The sequence below is a fragment of the Phascolarctos cinereus genome, unplaced genomic scaffold (genome assembly GCF_003287225.1).
Source record: "Phascolarctos cinereus isolate Bilbo 61053 unplaced genomic scaffold, phaCin_HiC Scaffold_5;HRSCAF=322, whole genome shotgun sequence".
Taxonomy (NCBI): domain Eukaryota; kingdom Metazoa; phylum Chordata; class Mammalia; order Diprotodontia; family Phascolarctidae; genus Phascolarctos; species Phascolarctos cinereus.
In genome coordinates, this window is record NW_027555958.1 from 106,996,909 (window position 1) to 107,012,259 (window position 15,351).

Genomic DNA, 15,351 nt, shown 5'->3' on the forward strand with positions numbered 1-15,351 from the left:
AGTGTACAGTTTATATTATACATATTCTATTGGCATACTTACATATTTATATACCGCTAAGTACACATTAAGCATGTAACAAATGTTTTAGTCATTCATTCTCATTATACTTGGATATACTTTCTATATTTGCAGCAAAAGACTAAGTCATTAGTACAGAACTGAAAGAAAGGTTTTGTGATAATCAATTATGGAGCTGTTAGGTGGGTTTTACTGAATAATTACTGAACTAACAGGCCTCAGTCAAACCAGGGCCATTTCCAGTCCTCCTGATCTATCTATATCTTGCCACTGGACCCAGATGGCTCTGGAGGAGAAAGTGAGACTGGCAACCTTGCACAGCTCTCCCTCACTTAAATTCAATTCACCTGCAAGTCATGACACCACCTTCCTGATGTCATGGTCCTCTTTGAGAACAAAGGACAAATGATAAATGAACAAACAACTACACTAACACATTCTCATTCTTTACACCCTTTGGACACTGACACACTCTTTTTGCTTATCAACGACTAAACTGCCTTTTTGTCATTGTTTTTAGACTTTTTAGTGACACAAGCCAGGATTGCTTTGTATCAAGTTTATAAACATGTAATTAGACTCCATTTGCAGGTAACTTGTTCTTATCTTTGAACAGCAGGTATGTAATGTCTTCTCTTATGAAAGGTGAGATCCAGCTTATATCTGAAAGGAAGCTGGCAAATTGCTTGGAGGATAACTCGTGCACCCCCGTGAAACGTTAGAGCCCATAATTACAGATTTTCTCCAACCACTCTGCTTTTCTAGTTTTGACCTTAATTTAACTTCTGTTGCTCATTACATTAATTGTGTAGAAGTTTTCTGTTTCTTGTTTATACGATTTGTTCTTCTGTACTGGACTTTTCATGACAGATTTTTCCATATCCTCTTTCTTCAGAAGTTCTCTCTCTCCTCCAATCTCTCTTTTTTCAAGCCTCTGAAGTAAAGATTTTTTTTTTAAAAATTGGTTTTGATTTGCTTAGTAAGTCCTTTACACTACTTTACATTCTTGCATTATCTTTTTGACACTTTGTTACCATTTGACATTTGTTTTCAACTGCTGATTAAGGGACTCTGGACTTTCTGATACATGCACTTTTCTTTGATGGTTTTCATTCTGTGTGGTCTTTTTTGGTGTTGTCTTTGTGATATGATGTTTGTATTCTACTGTATGTCTTAGCTAAATATTAATGTAATCTTCAAATGCCTTCTCATTGAGTTGGTTCTGCCATGATACGTTCAACATCTATCTTAGCTAGGCAGCTAGGGAATGCAGTGGATAGAGCATTGGTACTGGAGTCAGGAGAATAGTTACTAGCTGTGTGATGTTGGGAAAGTCACTTAACTGCCGTCTGCCTCCAGTTTCCTTATCTGTAAAACGGGGATGATATCATCAAGGATAAAATGAGATAGTATTTGTAATGTGCTTTGCAAACCTTAAAGTATTATATAAATGCTAGCTAACTATTACCCGTATAAATATTCCTTGATAGTTCTACCTTTCCCCCTGTAGCAACAGCAGCTAATGATATGATTGCATGTGTGCCCTTCAATGTTTTTATACTATCAATCAAATTTTGTGGTAGAATGCATTAATTTATGATGACTACAGCAAATGCTTTCTTTTGCAACTTTGTTTTGAGATAATAGCTCTACCAGTTGGATCTATGCTATTAAACTCAAAAAGGGCTTTCTTAAATTCCAATGTAGTCCACGTAATCTCTAAGACATCTTTATCCCAGGTCCCACTCTCACCTATGGGTCTCAAGTCCCAGAGCAACATTACCTCCTCAGGGTTCTAAGGATACTCCTGAGTAGTTAGGGTAGGGAAATATGCTTAAGCCAGCTCCAATGTGTTTTCAAGAGCCTAGGGTTAAATTTTCAGTGTGAACACTTATACCTTACAAATCTACAAAGACTACAATTCAGGGCTTGATTTATTGTTTTGTTGATTGTCTAGACTTATGAAAATAATGGGGAAATTTTTAATAAAGATTACACTTAAAAGTTCATTGTGCCATACTTTTCTTTCAAAGAGCCAGTTGTTAAATATTCCTTACCATATCATTGTGTCTCTCTAATGCAATCAACTTGAGCTCCCCACTCCTGTACTTCCCACAAAGATTACCATTTGAGATTCATTTTAGTCATCTCTATAATATTGAGACCCTAACCCAATTCTAGACTATTTTCTTATCTGGATATTTCATCTACTCTTGCTCCTTTGGTGGACACAAAATTTAATGTAGTTTATGAGTATAAACTGGAACTAGATCTATCTCTAGGATACACCTGGCCCCAGACTCTGATGTGGGGATTAGAGAACCTGCCTTGATGCAGAAACCATGTGTCAAATAATAACTGGGGAGGCAATCTTTTCGGAAGATGGAAGTGGTTCCTTCTGTTGGCATTAAAGTATTAAGTATTATATGTATGAAATCAACAATTCCCATAAAATACTTTAGCACTGCTATGACAAATGGATTGGACTGACCTTCATATACATTTGATTGCTTCCTGCTTAGGGTATAAGTGACGGGAATTTGAGGGAAAGTAAGCAGCCTGGCATCAGGAATAGGTTACTATCTCTTTAAATTTCCTTTCAGGCCTTGGTCAAAAAGTCTTCCTAACAGTCAATTTAAAGTCACATTGAGAACAAAGTTGTAGCCATGGGGCTCACTGAACCAACAAACTGATTTGACTTGGGACAACGGAAATTGCACTAGAGGTCCAGGTACCTCATCAGGGCTACTTAGGAGCACAGGGAAAATCCTGGAGATTCTGATTATAGTAGTAAGGCCTTGAGTTCACAGAAGAGCTCAACATTAGCCTTGTATGTACTGCTTTCCAGGACCCATTGAACTTTCAGGATTGACCTTTGTCTGGTGAAAAATCCAAAGGGTGTCCATAGGGCAGTGTGGGGTCCTTAAGATGTCACAGTATAGTTTCTGATTCTCAAGACAGTCTTAAGGACCACTCAACTTGGACTAGAGACTTCACTGAAAATTGTGGGTGCCCAGTACTTTAAAAGTGATTGCTGGGCAGTAAAAGATAAGACTAGCTTGTGGCTAATTGCAAGGTGAAATGAGGTTACATGCAATTGTTGCCCTACAATGAATCTTCCCCAGATACTTCTTAACCCTGCTACCTCCTGCCCTTAAATATGGGCTAAATAATAGAGACAAAGAAAAATAAGAGATATAGAAGATGTTTGGGAGACAAAATGTCTGTTTTTATCCCTTGAAATCAAAGTATATTACATGTGATTTGCATATAACAATGCAATTTATTAATTAACCCACTTGTCTGCCCATATTAGGAACCTAAAAGTAGTTGGTCAGGCAGATACAAGAGCACTTGTCCACACAGATTAAGGAGATAAAGTAAAGCAGATAAAAGTTGTGGGAGTTTGAATAAAAATCACTGATCACAAACCATAAAAATTAAATATAAATGTGACAACAGATTCATAAACGTTTGATATAGCTAAGGGTTTCATGCCTTAATGTGATTTGATTCTTAAAAAGAAGATTAATACTTCACTTACCTTAAAGTCTGACTTCTGATAGCTATAGATATATGAATTTGGTTTGTGGAAAATATATACATTCCTGAAAAGACAATTAGTTCTTAGTTAATTCCATTCAAATACGTAAATATCACTTTAGGCAACAAATTACAATGGATCTTTAATCAGCCTAGATGAATTAATATATTGAAAGGCTGAGAAAAAAAAACAAAAAAAGAGTGAATTGATTCAGTTGTCTTAGGAAGACCTAGGCAGAAATGATTGTGTTAGAAAAAAAATCCCTTTGTTTCAGCCAACTGACAGTGTTTTGAATAGAGGCTGAAATCAAACAATGGGTAAGACTCAATCATTTTTCCTCTCTTTACAAATTGTTCATTGTCATATTAGCATAAGCCTAAGGGCAATATCACATTTTAAAAAATTATTTTTATTTAATTTTTGGTTACATTTTAATTTCTGAACTGTTTCCCACCTCCCTCTCCACCTTGGGCTAGAGAAGGCCATTTGACACAGACCTATACATACATATGTAGATATGTGTATATATCTATATACATATGGGTATCCCCTCAATGCTACAACTAAGACAGCTGCTATAAATATTTTAGAACATGTAGATTCTTTTCCTTTTTCCCTAATCACTTTGGGAAACAGACTTAATAGTGGTATTTTTGAGTCAAAGGGTATATACAGTTTTATAATTCTTTAGGCATAATTCCAGATTGCTTTCCAAAATGGTTGGATCAGTTCACAGTTACACCAACAGTGTATTAGTGTCCCAATTTTTCCACAACCCCTCCCACATTTGTCATTTTCCATTTCTATCATTTTAGCCAACTTGATAGATATAAGATGATATCTCAAAGTTGTTTTAATTTGCATTTCTCTAATCAATAATGATTTGGAACATTTTTTCATGACTATATGTAGCTTTGATTTCTTCACTGAAAAACTGCCTGTTTATATCCTTTGACCATTTATCAACTGGGGAATGACTAATATTATTACAAATTTGACAAAGTTCTCTATATGTTGAGATATGAGACCTTTAACTGAGTAACTCTATAAAAATTCCCCAGTTCTCTGCTTTTCTTTTTTAATCTTGGCTACATTGGTTTTATTTGTACAAAACCTTTTTAATTTAATGTAATCAAAATTATCCATTTTATATCTCACAATGCTCTCTATCTCTTGTTTATTCAGAAATTCTTCTCACATCCATAATTCTAAAAGGTAATATATTCCATGTTCTTCTAATTTACTATGATATCTCCCTTTATATCTAGGTCATGCATCCATTTTGACCTTACACTGGTAAACGGTTTAAGATATTGGTCTATACCTAATTTCTGCCAGATTGTTTTCCAGTTTTCCCAACAATTTTTTTACCAAATAGTTAATTCTTGCCCTGCAAGTATAAATCTTTATGTTTGTCAAACACAGGTTACTATAATTTACTACTGTGTATTGTATGTCTACTCTGTTCCACTGATTCACCTTTATATTTCTTAGCCAGCACCAAAAAGTTTTGATAATTATCACCTTATAAATATAGTTCAAGATCAGGTACTGCTAAGCCTCTTTCTTTTACATTTTTTCCAATTAATTCCTTTTATATTCTTGACCTTTTGTTCTTCCAAATAAATTATGATATTTTTTTCTAGCTCAATAAAATAATTTTTGGTAATTTAATTGGAACGGCATTGAAGTAGATTAGTTTAGGTAGAATTGTCATTTTTATTGCATTGGCTTTGCCCAACCATGAACAATTAATATTGCCCCAATTATTGAAATATGACTTTATTTGTTTAAAAAGTATTTTATAATTCTCTTCATATAGTTCCTAGGTTTGTCTTGGTAGATACACTCTCAAGTATTTATGTTGTCTATGGTTATTTTAAATAGGATATCTACTACTATCTCTTCTTGCAGGATTTTAAAGGTTATATGTAGAAATGCAGAGGGCGGAGCCAAGACGGCAGAGTGAAAGCAGTGACTTGCTTGAGCTCTCCCCCAAACCCCTCCAAATACCTATAAAAATGGCTCTAAACACATTCTAAAGTGGCAGAACCCACAAAAAGACAGAGTGAAGCAAATTTCCAGCCCAAGACAACCTGGATGATTGATCAGAAAGGTATATCGCGAAGAGGAGTACAGTGTAGTGTGGGCACACAGGCCACAGGTAACCTGGAGCAGGCCTCAGAGGACTGAATCACGGGCAGCTGTGGTGGTTTCCAGACGTCTCAACCCATGAACGCCAGAGACAACTTAGGTCAGTGTGAAAGTCTGTTTCTGAGGTGAGAGCACAGCTAGGTCTCACAGCCAGTTCCAGAGTGTGGGCGCCGGGTGGTGGCTGCTTCCTGAGCTTCCTGCCCAAAGACTGAGGGGGAATTGAGTGGCTGATCAGAGGGGGATTGCAGGGATCTCTCTGCTGGTGCTGAGGCAGGAATCCCTTGCTTTGCCCATGCCTGGATCGCAGCTCTGGGTGGCAGTCCTGAGGTGAGGAGGAGCGCTGGCATGGTGGAGCTTACTGTGGCTGAGGAGAGGAAACTTTCCTCACAGTTCCAGGACAGAAAAGAGTGCTTGTGGTCACTAATAGACCACAGCACAGGCCAGGACAGGAATAAACACCTCGCCCCTTATCATAACACCTTGCAAAAACTGAAAACTTACAGGTCCCTACAAGTATCTCTGAAAACAGCTACACAAACCCCCGAAGCTTGGGACAATACAATCTCCACATTGGAAGCAGACTCTTACCTTAACAAAGAGTTTAATACTCAAGTAATTGGCCGGGATCATGAGCAAGCAGCGAAAAAAGAGTCAGACCACAGAATCTTACTTTGGTGAAAAAGAAGATCAAAATATACAACCAGAAGAAGACAACAAAGTCAAAGCTCCTACATCCAAAGCCTCCAAGAAAAATATGAATCAGTCCCAGGCCTTGGAAGAGCTCAAAGGGGATTCTGAGAAGCAAGTAAGAGAAGTAGAGGAAAAACTGGGAAGAGAAATGAGAGTGATGCAAGAAAATCATGAAAAACAAGTCAACAGCTTGCTAAAGGAGACCCAAAAAAATACTGAAGAAAATAACACCCTAAAAAATAGCCTAATCCAAATGGCAGAAGAGGTCCAAAAAGCCAATGAAGAGAAAAATGCCCTAAAAAGAAAAATTGGCCAAATGGAAAAGAAAGTCCAAAAGATTACTGAAGAAAACACTTCCTTAAAAATTAGCCTAGAGCAATTGGAAGCTAGTGACTTTATGAGAAATCAAGACACTGTATAACAAATCCAAAAGAATGAAAAATTAAAAACAATGTGAAATATCTCATTAAAAACAACTGACCTGGAAAATAGATCCAGGAGAGAGAATTTAAAAATTATTGGACTATCTGAAAGCCATGATCAAAAAAAAGAGCCTAGACATCATCTTTCAAGAAATTATCAAGGAAAACTGCCCTGATATAGTAGAACCAGAGGGCAAAATAGAAAATGAAAGAATCCACAGATCTCCTCCTGAAAGAGATCCCCAAAGGAAAACTCCTAGAATATTGTAGCCAAATTCCAGAGTTCCCAGGTCAAGGAGAAAATATTACAAGCTGCCAGAAAGAAACAATTCAAGTACTGTGGAAACACAATCAGGATAACACAAGATTTAGCAGCTTCTACATTAAAGGACCACAGGGCATGGAATATAATATTCTGGAGGGCAAAGGAGATAGGATTACAACCAAGAATCACCTACCCAGCAAAACTGAGTATAATCCTTCAGGGGAAAAAATGGTCATTCAGTGAAATAGAGGACTTTCAAGCATTCTTGATGAAAAGACCAGAGCTGAATAGAAAATTTGACTTTCAAATACAAGACTCAAGTGGAACATGAAGAGGTAAACAGGAAAGAGAAATCATAAGAGACTTATTAAGATGGAACTGTTTACATTCCTGCATGGAAAGATGATATTTATAACTCATGAGACCTTTGTCAGTATTAGGGTAGTTGGAGGGGGAAAAATTATATGTATGTAGATAGATAGATAGATAGATAGATAGATAGATAGATAGATAGATAGATAGACAGATAGACAGATAGACAGATAGATAGACAGACAGACAGACAGACAGACAGACAGACAGACAGACAGATAGATAGATAGATAGATAGATAGATAGATAGATAGATAGACAGACAGATAGATAGAGGGACAGGGTGAGTTGAAGATTAAGGGGTCATATCTGGAGAATAAAATTAAGGGATGAGAAAGGATTATACTAGGAGAAGAAGAAAGGGAGAGGTAGAACAGGGTAAATTATCTCACAAAAAAACAAAGAAAAGAAAAGGCTCTTACAGTGGAGGGGAAACGGGGGAAGGTAAGAGGAGATGAGTGAATCTTATTCTCATATGATTCGGCTTAAGGGGGGAATAACATACACATTCAATTGGGTATGGAAATCTGTCTTAACCTACAGAAAAATATGGGGGAAGGGACAAGAGAACAGGGGGATGACAGAGAGGAGGGCAGATTGAGAAAGGGGGTAATCAGAAGCAAATAATTCTGAGGAGGGACAGGGTCAAAAGAAAGAACAGAATAAATGGGGGGGCAGGATAGGATTAAGGGAAATAGAGTTAGTTTTTCACACCATGTCTATTATGGAAGTGTTTTGCATAGGTGCACATGTATAACCTATATTGAGTTGCTTGCCTTTTCAATGAGGGTGTGGGTGGGAAGGGAGGAAGGGAGAAAATTTGGAACCCAAAGTTTTAAAAACACATGTTTAAAAAAATAATGTTTTCACATGCAACTGGGAAATAAGAAATACAGGAAATGGGGTACAGAAGTCTATCCTGCCCTACAGGAAAATACAAGGGAAAGGGGATAAGAGAAGGAGGGGGAGAGACAGAAGAGAGGACAGACTAGGGGAAGTGGTATTCAGAATGCATGCGATCTTGGGGTGGGGGAAGGCGCGAGATGGGGTGAAAATTTGAAACTGAAAATCTTGTGGAAGTAAATGTTGAAAACTAAAAATAAATAAATTTATATTAAAAATAGAAATGCTGATGATTTATGCAGGTCTATTTTATATTCTATTACTTTGCTAAAATTATTGTTTCAACCAGCTTTTTTGTTGAATCTCCAGGATTTTCTAAGTATACCATTATATTGTCTGCAAAAAGAGATAGTTTTATTACCTCATTGCCCATTCTGATCCCTTTAATTTCTTTTTCTTCTCCTATTGCTATTGCTAGAATTTCTAATACAATACTGAATAATATTAGTGATAATGGGCATCCTTGTTTCACTCCTGATTTTCCTGGGAAGGCCTCTAGCTTATCCCCATTACAAATGATACTTTGCTTATGGTTTTAGGTAGATGCTTCTTATCATTTTAAGGGAAAATCCATTTATACATATGTTTTTAAGTGTTTTAATAGGAATGAGTGTTGTATTTCGTAAACAGTTTTTTCTGCATCTGTTGATATAATCATATGATTTTTGTTACTTTTGTTATTGGTAAATAGTTTTTCTTATGTTAAACCATCCCTGCATTCCTGCTATAAAACCCTCTTGGTCACAATGTATAATTTTTGTGATATATTGTTGTAGTCTCCTAGCTAGTTTCTTATTTAGAATTTTTGCCTCATGATATTCAGCAGTGAAATTGGTCTGTAATTTTCTTCATCATTTTTGCTCTTCCTAATTTAGTTATCAGCACCATATTTGCTTCTTAAAAGGAGTATGGTAGAACTCCTTTGCCTATTATTCCAAATAATTTATTTAATATTTGAATTAGTTGATCCTTAAATGTTTGGCAGAATTCACTAAGGTCAATGTTTCAAAATGGGACACTACCAGTTAAAATGTATGAATAATACTTCAGTACTCCAGATAACCCATGACTTCATCCATATGGAGACTTCACTGATGCAGATGGCATTCTTTCCGGACCTTAATCTTCTAATTGGTCTCCTTGCCTCAAGTCTCTCCCCACTCCAATCCATCCTCCACTTTTTAGCCATAGTGATTTTTAAGGCATAGATCTGACCATATCAATACTACTCCATGAAGTATCCCTATTCAATAAACTCTAATGACTCACTATTATCTTGTAGAACTGAACAGATATTTTCATTTGGTATTTAAAACTCTTTATACCCTGGCTCCTTCCTGTATTTCCAGCTTCCTTATACTTTGCTCTCTTCCATGTACCCAATCATCTAATTACACTAACCTACTTGATTTCTCGCATAGTATACAGTCCATCAGGAAGCATCTGAATCCAAGCTAAAAAATGAATACTTTACAATCCTGGTATATTAAATATGTGGGGGTAGGAAACTTTTTAATCCTTACTGGAAGCATTTGCAGAAGTCATCATAGTCAAACCAGATTTCTTTGCATACAGGAGCATTTTCTGTTGATATGTCTTCTTGGGACTTATTCAAGGTGGATGTTACCTGGCTGTATAAGTCAGTTGCCTCTGACTGATGAACCGTAACATTATATACAGTTTCTGGTGGCTCTTCTGTATACATAGGAAGAACAAACATTAACATGGCAAAACTATCCATGGTCTAAAAGAATGGAAGTCAATGATATGTGAAAAAGAATGAGGAGAATCTCAAAAGTTCATATTTATGAACACATGTGCTGAAAAATACACATGAATGTTACTAGTTTACGTTCCAAATATAGACCAGAAAGTCTTACACTGATGTCAGTGTGTTCAGTAATTCAGTAATTTTCTCCCGCATAACTTTCTAAAGTATACATCCTAATTCATAACCCTGAAACCTGCTTCAGAATCCATCAGTAGAGAAAAGGGACTTCAGAGACAATAGAAAGGAAAGCACTGTTAGAGACTACTAGGTGCCATGGTGGACAGAGTGCTGGACTTGGAATGGGTAATACCTGAGTTCAAACCTTGCCTCAGACATTTTTAGCAGTGTGACCCTGGACAAGTTATTGAACTTCAGTGTCCTCGGTCTATATTATGATAGGACAGGGTTGTTTTAAGGACCAACATATGTAAAAGATGCTAGCCATTATTATGCATTGTGACAAGAATTGTTTCCATGTTCCGTCTGATTCTTGACCTTGGATTTGTGGCAATGCATTTTCCAAGAAGGCTCGAAAACTTACTAAAGTGAAGTGAATTTTTACTAAAAAATATTTCATGCTATACTTTTGGAACAAAAAGTTGTACTGGGGGCGGGGAGATGAGGAAGATGAGGTATTGTAAATTACTGCAGGGATTCCTTTTGTGTATGGTTTGGAAGAAACAGATACTAAGGTCCCTTACAACCCTAAAATTCTGTGATACAGCAATTCTATAATGTCAAAAATGTAGAGGGTCCCAGAGCATACTTGATTAGGGCTTTACACTAAAAGAGTATCCAAAGAGGAAAAAGAACAGGCTGGCATGGGATGATAAAATATAAGTGTAGCAGAGGTTATACTCCATGGAGCATATATAGTATAAGTCTATACAGACTCTCTAAAGCAGCTTGTGGCCCCCAAAGTTTCCAGGGAAGTCCCAATTGCATGCTTTCTGAAATGAGAGCTTCTATAGGCGCATTCCCTTGCACACTGCATGGAGTATAACCTCTACAACACAATAACAATGACAACATTGCAAGAGTTTTAGTTTGAGTTCAATTTTACTTTTTTTCCTTTTTATCTTAAAAACACTAGTGAAAACTAATTTCTACTTCTAATTTTGGTGATTTTTTTTTGAGGGGGCAATTGGGGTTAAGTGACTTGCCCAGTGAGTATTATGTGTCTGAGGCCAGATTTAAATTCAAGTCCTCCTGACTCCAGGCGCAGTGCTCCATCCACTGCACCACCTAGCTGCCCAGTTTTGATGATATTTTTGGTGAATTCACAATGAACAGAGATGGAGTCAGGACTCATTAGTTCAGAGGTGATTTATCTAGCAACTTTAACTATTGGGAACATAGACTAAAGCCCAAAAGCAAACCAAAAAAAGGCTGATGAAGGCACTTAAGCAAACAAAGCATATGCCAGAAAGTCACACATAAATTTATTAATTATGATCTTTGATATAATCCTAATATACTTGATTGTCTTATTCCCCATGTCAATAAAAAAGCTGACCTAAGAATTCAAAAAGAAAAGGAACCTGAAACAATTTATTGCTAGGAATAAATTTTTTCTTCAAGTGTATTTGTGGTACAAAGTATTAATCTAGGATACTTAGTGATTTTTTGAAGTTACAGTAGCCCAATTAATCTCCATCAACCATAGTTAATACTCTTTCTATAGAAAGACTTCATTGGTAAAAAGTAGGGGGAAAAAAGGTAATGAGGTAAAGGCAAATGAGGTAAACTGGTTACAGGACCACTGAATTTAGATTAAGATGTTGGGAATTATTTGGAATAAAACTTGGTTATTATCTATTTTATAAACAGAGGAGGAAGATGGGCAGAGAAGACAATTTGGAAGATGACAAAAATGGGAAGCAAATATCTCAATGCATTACAGCAGTACAGAACAATAATTTAGATTCATAATCTAACAGATTTAGGGGAAATTTGCATAAAGTAATTAAATAAAACTAGTTGGAACACTTAAGAGGAACAAACTTCTGGGATCTAAAAAATTCACTTGTGTGAAATCTTGAAAAACTAATGAAACATTTTCACAGATACTATTAACACGGAGAGTAACAAAACATAATAATAGTTCACCTTTTTATGGAAATTTACAAAATGCTTTCCATACAACAACCCTTAAGATAGGTGGTATAAGTGGATTTCCCCATGTTATAGCTGAAGAAACTGAGACTAAGAGAGTTTTAAGTGATTTGTCAATGTCACATGGGTATTCTGATTATTTCTGTTTCATCTTTGTTACTATATCTCTAGTATCTACCATCATGATTGGTAGAAATGATTGTTGAATTATTGATAATTGGTTACCCAGCAATGTCAAATTAGCTACTGTATTTTTACAAAGAAGATTTCATTCATCGACACATTTGACAAATCAGAGAGTTTACAAATTCGTCTTTGTAAAATCTAGCTATCCCTGCAAGAATCCAACTTTGCTATATTTCTCTGAAACTCCTTTGCTGGAACCCAAAAAGTTTACCATTACTGTAAAGGATTATTTTCTCTTTCCCTCCTCAATTCAGTTTCATTCTTATTTTTTGTGTGGTTCTCTTCACTGAACTTGGGTCCTGATTGTACACTTGGGAAAAAAAAACTGCTCTCCAACTGACTGAATGTCTCAGAATTTAATTATTTTCAGGAGATACCGGGGTCAGTATTCCTCTAAAGGAAGGTAACTAAAGGAAGGAGTGAAAGGAAGTTAAAATTTGTCCTGTCCTACAGCCAACTTAGAAGGCAACAGAGAGAAACAGAAGACATAATCAGCAGGCCATAAAGTAAATTCCATAAATTGCCATAAATAATTCCAAAGAAGCTACAATGGCCCTCATTTTCTGTAGTAGTACTTTCCCCCTGACATTCCTTACTAACCTTGCTAGCTTTGGAAAACTGCTAAGAACACTTTATTCCCTGCATCCTGCCTCAGACCTCTGCATTTGGCACTCTGAATATCTTTGGGTTTATTCAGCTTGGCCTTAAATTTACCTTCTCCAAGTAAACATGTTTTCCCCAACAGGGGCCTTCCCCTCAGGCCCTACTGATCTCTATAATTATGCAGGGAGCAGAAGCTTAGAACATTTCCCCATCCATGGTCAAGTAAATTCTAGAGGGGAAGAGAAGTTGTCTACTCTATGAAAAAATGCCCTCTAATAAAATGGCCTCTGCTTTTTAAATACTTTGTGAAAAGATATCACTACATTGTTAATGTTTTCTTAAAGCAAAAAGTTTTATAGGGTAGGAGGGGGAAAAAAGAGAATAAAAGTAATTTCTTTACACAATAAAGTACCATGTAAATACCTTTTGGCAAGCATTTAAGGTAGCTAATCCCCTAAAACTAACAGGCTTAGTCCCTTTTAAACTCTGTAATTTACAGAATTCATCAACTGGTCACAGTATTCTTTTACATTTTTTTTCAATAAAGTTTATGAATAGGTTATTCACTTACCTTTAGGAGTTCCACTGGCAACACCAAGATTCATCTGTTGGTTAGGAAAACACATACCAAGTAAACCAAATCTGTAAATACCATTTGTTGTGCCCAAAACATAAAAGGTTTTCAAATAACGATAGCAGCATTGGGCTTCTTAAGAAGGAACTAAAAGCAAAAAGTAGTAGATTTCAAGAAATACTATTAACATAAAAGGAAACAATAATAATAGCTCACCTTTTTATAGAATTTTATAAAGTAGTTTCCTCACAAAAACTCTTTGAAGTAGGTAGCAGAGGTGTCACCATCCCTATATGACAGCTGAGAAAAGTGAGGTTTATAGTAATTTGTTATAGTAATTTGTTGAGGACAGCAGCCAAAGCAGCAGAGGGCTTGAGCTCAGGTTTTCTGATTACACCACCAGGCTTTGTCTGGCTGTTATATTTTTTTTTAAACGAATTTAATCAAATTTCTCAACCCAATAATAAAAACATTTTAAAATAAAAAGAAACTAGATATATTTAGTGTTTGGCAGAGAGGGTAAAAGTTCCCACATACCAAAAAATATAGGGTGGCACTTTTTTTGTGGCAGCAAAAAAAAAATCCTAGAAACAAAGTCTAATGGTTGGGAAATGATTGAAAAAAATAGAGGTGTATAAATATAATAGAATATTACTGTAGATAAAAATGAAGAATATGAGGAATTCAGAAAAAAATGGAACTACTTATACAAGCTGATGCAAAGAAAGTTGAAAAAAGCTAAAAACGAAAACAAAAACACAATGATCAAAATGATGTAAAGGAAGATAACACTAGAAGACATCAAAATGCAGTTTAATATAATGACCAATTTTAACTCCAAAGGATTTATGATGAAAAATACCTTCTTCTTCTCCTTCTCCATAAAGAGGTGGTAGACTATGGGTACAGAATATAAATTTAACCAATGACTCTGGCCTATTTGTCATAGTCAATAGTTAAGTTTGTATTTCTCAACTATATTTTTCTGCTACAAGAGAGCATTCTGTTCAGTAGAAGACATGACTGATAAATGAAAGCAAAGGCAGCTGGGTGCCACAGTGGATAGACAGAATGCTAGACCTGGAGTCAGTAAGATTTGAATTCAATTTCAGCCTCAGAGGCTTACTAGCTGTGTTAACCCTGGGTAACTCATTTAACCTCCGTCTGTCTCAGTTTCCTCACTTTACAATTGAGGATAGTAACAGAACTTACATCCCAGGGTTTCTGTGAGAATCAAATGAGAAAATACTTGTAAAGTGCTTTGTAAGTCTTAAATGCTATATCAATATTAGCTCTTATTAAATAAATAATAAATTTAAATTTAAAAGGAAATCATATTTCAATTGCTTGAATTTTACTATTTCATATAGTTATTTTTTATGCTAATTTCATTTCCCAATATATTCTTCCCCCTCCAACTCCTTTGAAAGCTATAATGAAGGAGAAACTTTATTTCAATAAAACTAATCAACATATCAACCAAGTCCCACATTGGATGTGATGTTCCACCTCCATAGTTCCCAACCTCTACAAAGAAGGGTAGTATTTCCTCTTCCATTTCTATGGGGTCAAGTTGGTCATTACATTTCACAGCATTAAGTTATTATTTTTGTGCTGTTGTTCTCTCCATTCATATTTTGAAGTAATTGTATACATATAGTTTTCCTGGTTCTTAAAGTTTAATTTTCAAGACTCAAGCCTTACAAACACTGAAGTCATGAACAGATCTAG

The 15,351-nt window shown here is 35.8% G+C and overlaps 1 protein-coding gene across 3 annotated transcripts in view; it reads right to left on the minus strand.

Annotated features, from left to right (window-relative positions):
• ADGB (androglobin) overlaps window positions 1–15,351 on the minus strand; it is a 196,138-nt gene that overhangs the window by 87,265 nt on the left and 93,522 nt on the right. For all 3 annotated transcript variants that reach the window (XM_020986568.2, XM_078155080.1, XM_020986567.2), the window contains exons 14-16: window positions 13,618–13,651; window positions 9,895–10,066; window positions 3,566–3,629 (exon numbers count right to left, since the gene is read on the minus strand). In XM_020986568.2, the coding sequence (XP_020842227.1) occupies window positions 3,566–3,629; window positions 9,895–10,066; window positions 13,618–13,651 (270 nt within the window). The remainder of the gene's footprint in view (window positions 1–3,565; window positions 3,630–9,894; window positions 10,067–13,617; window positions 13,652–15,351) is intronic.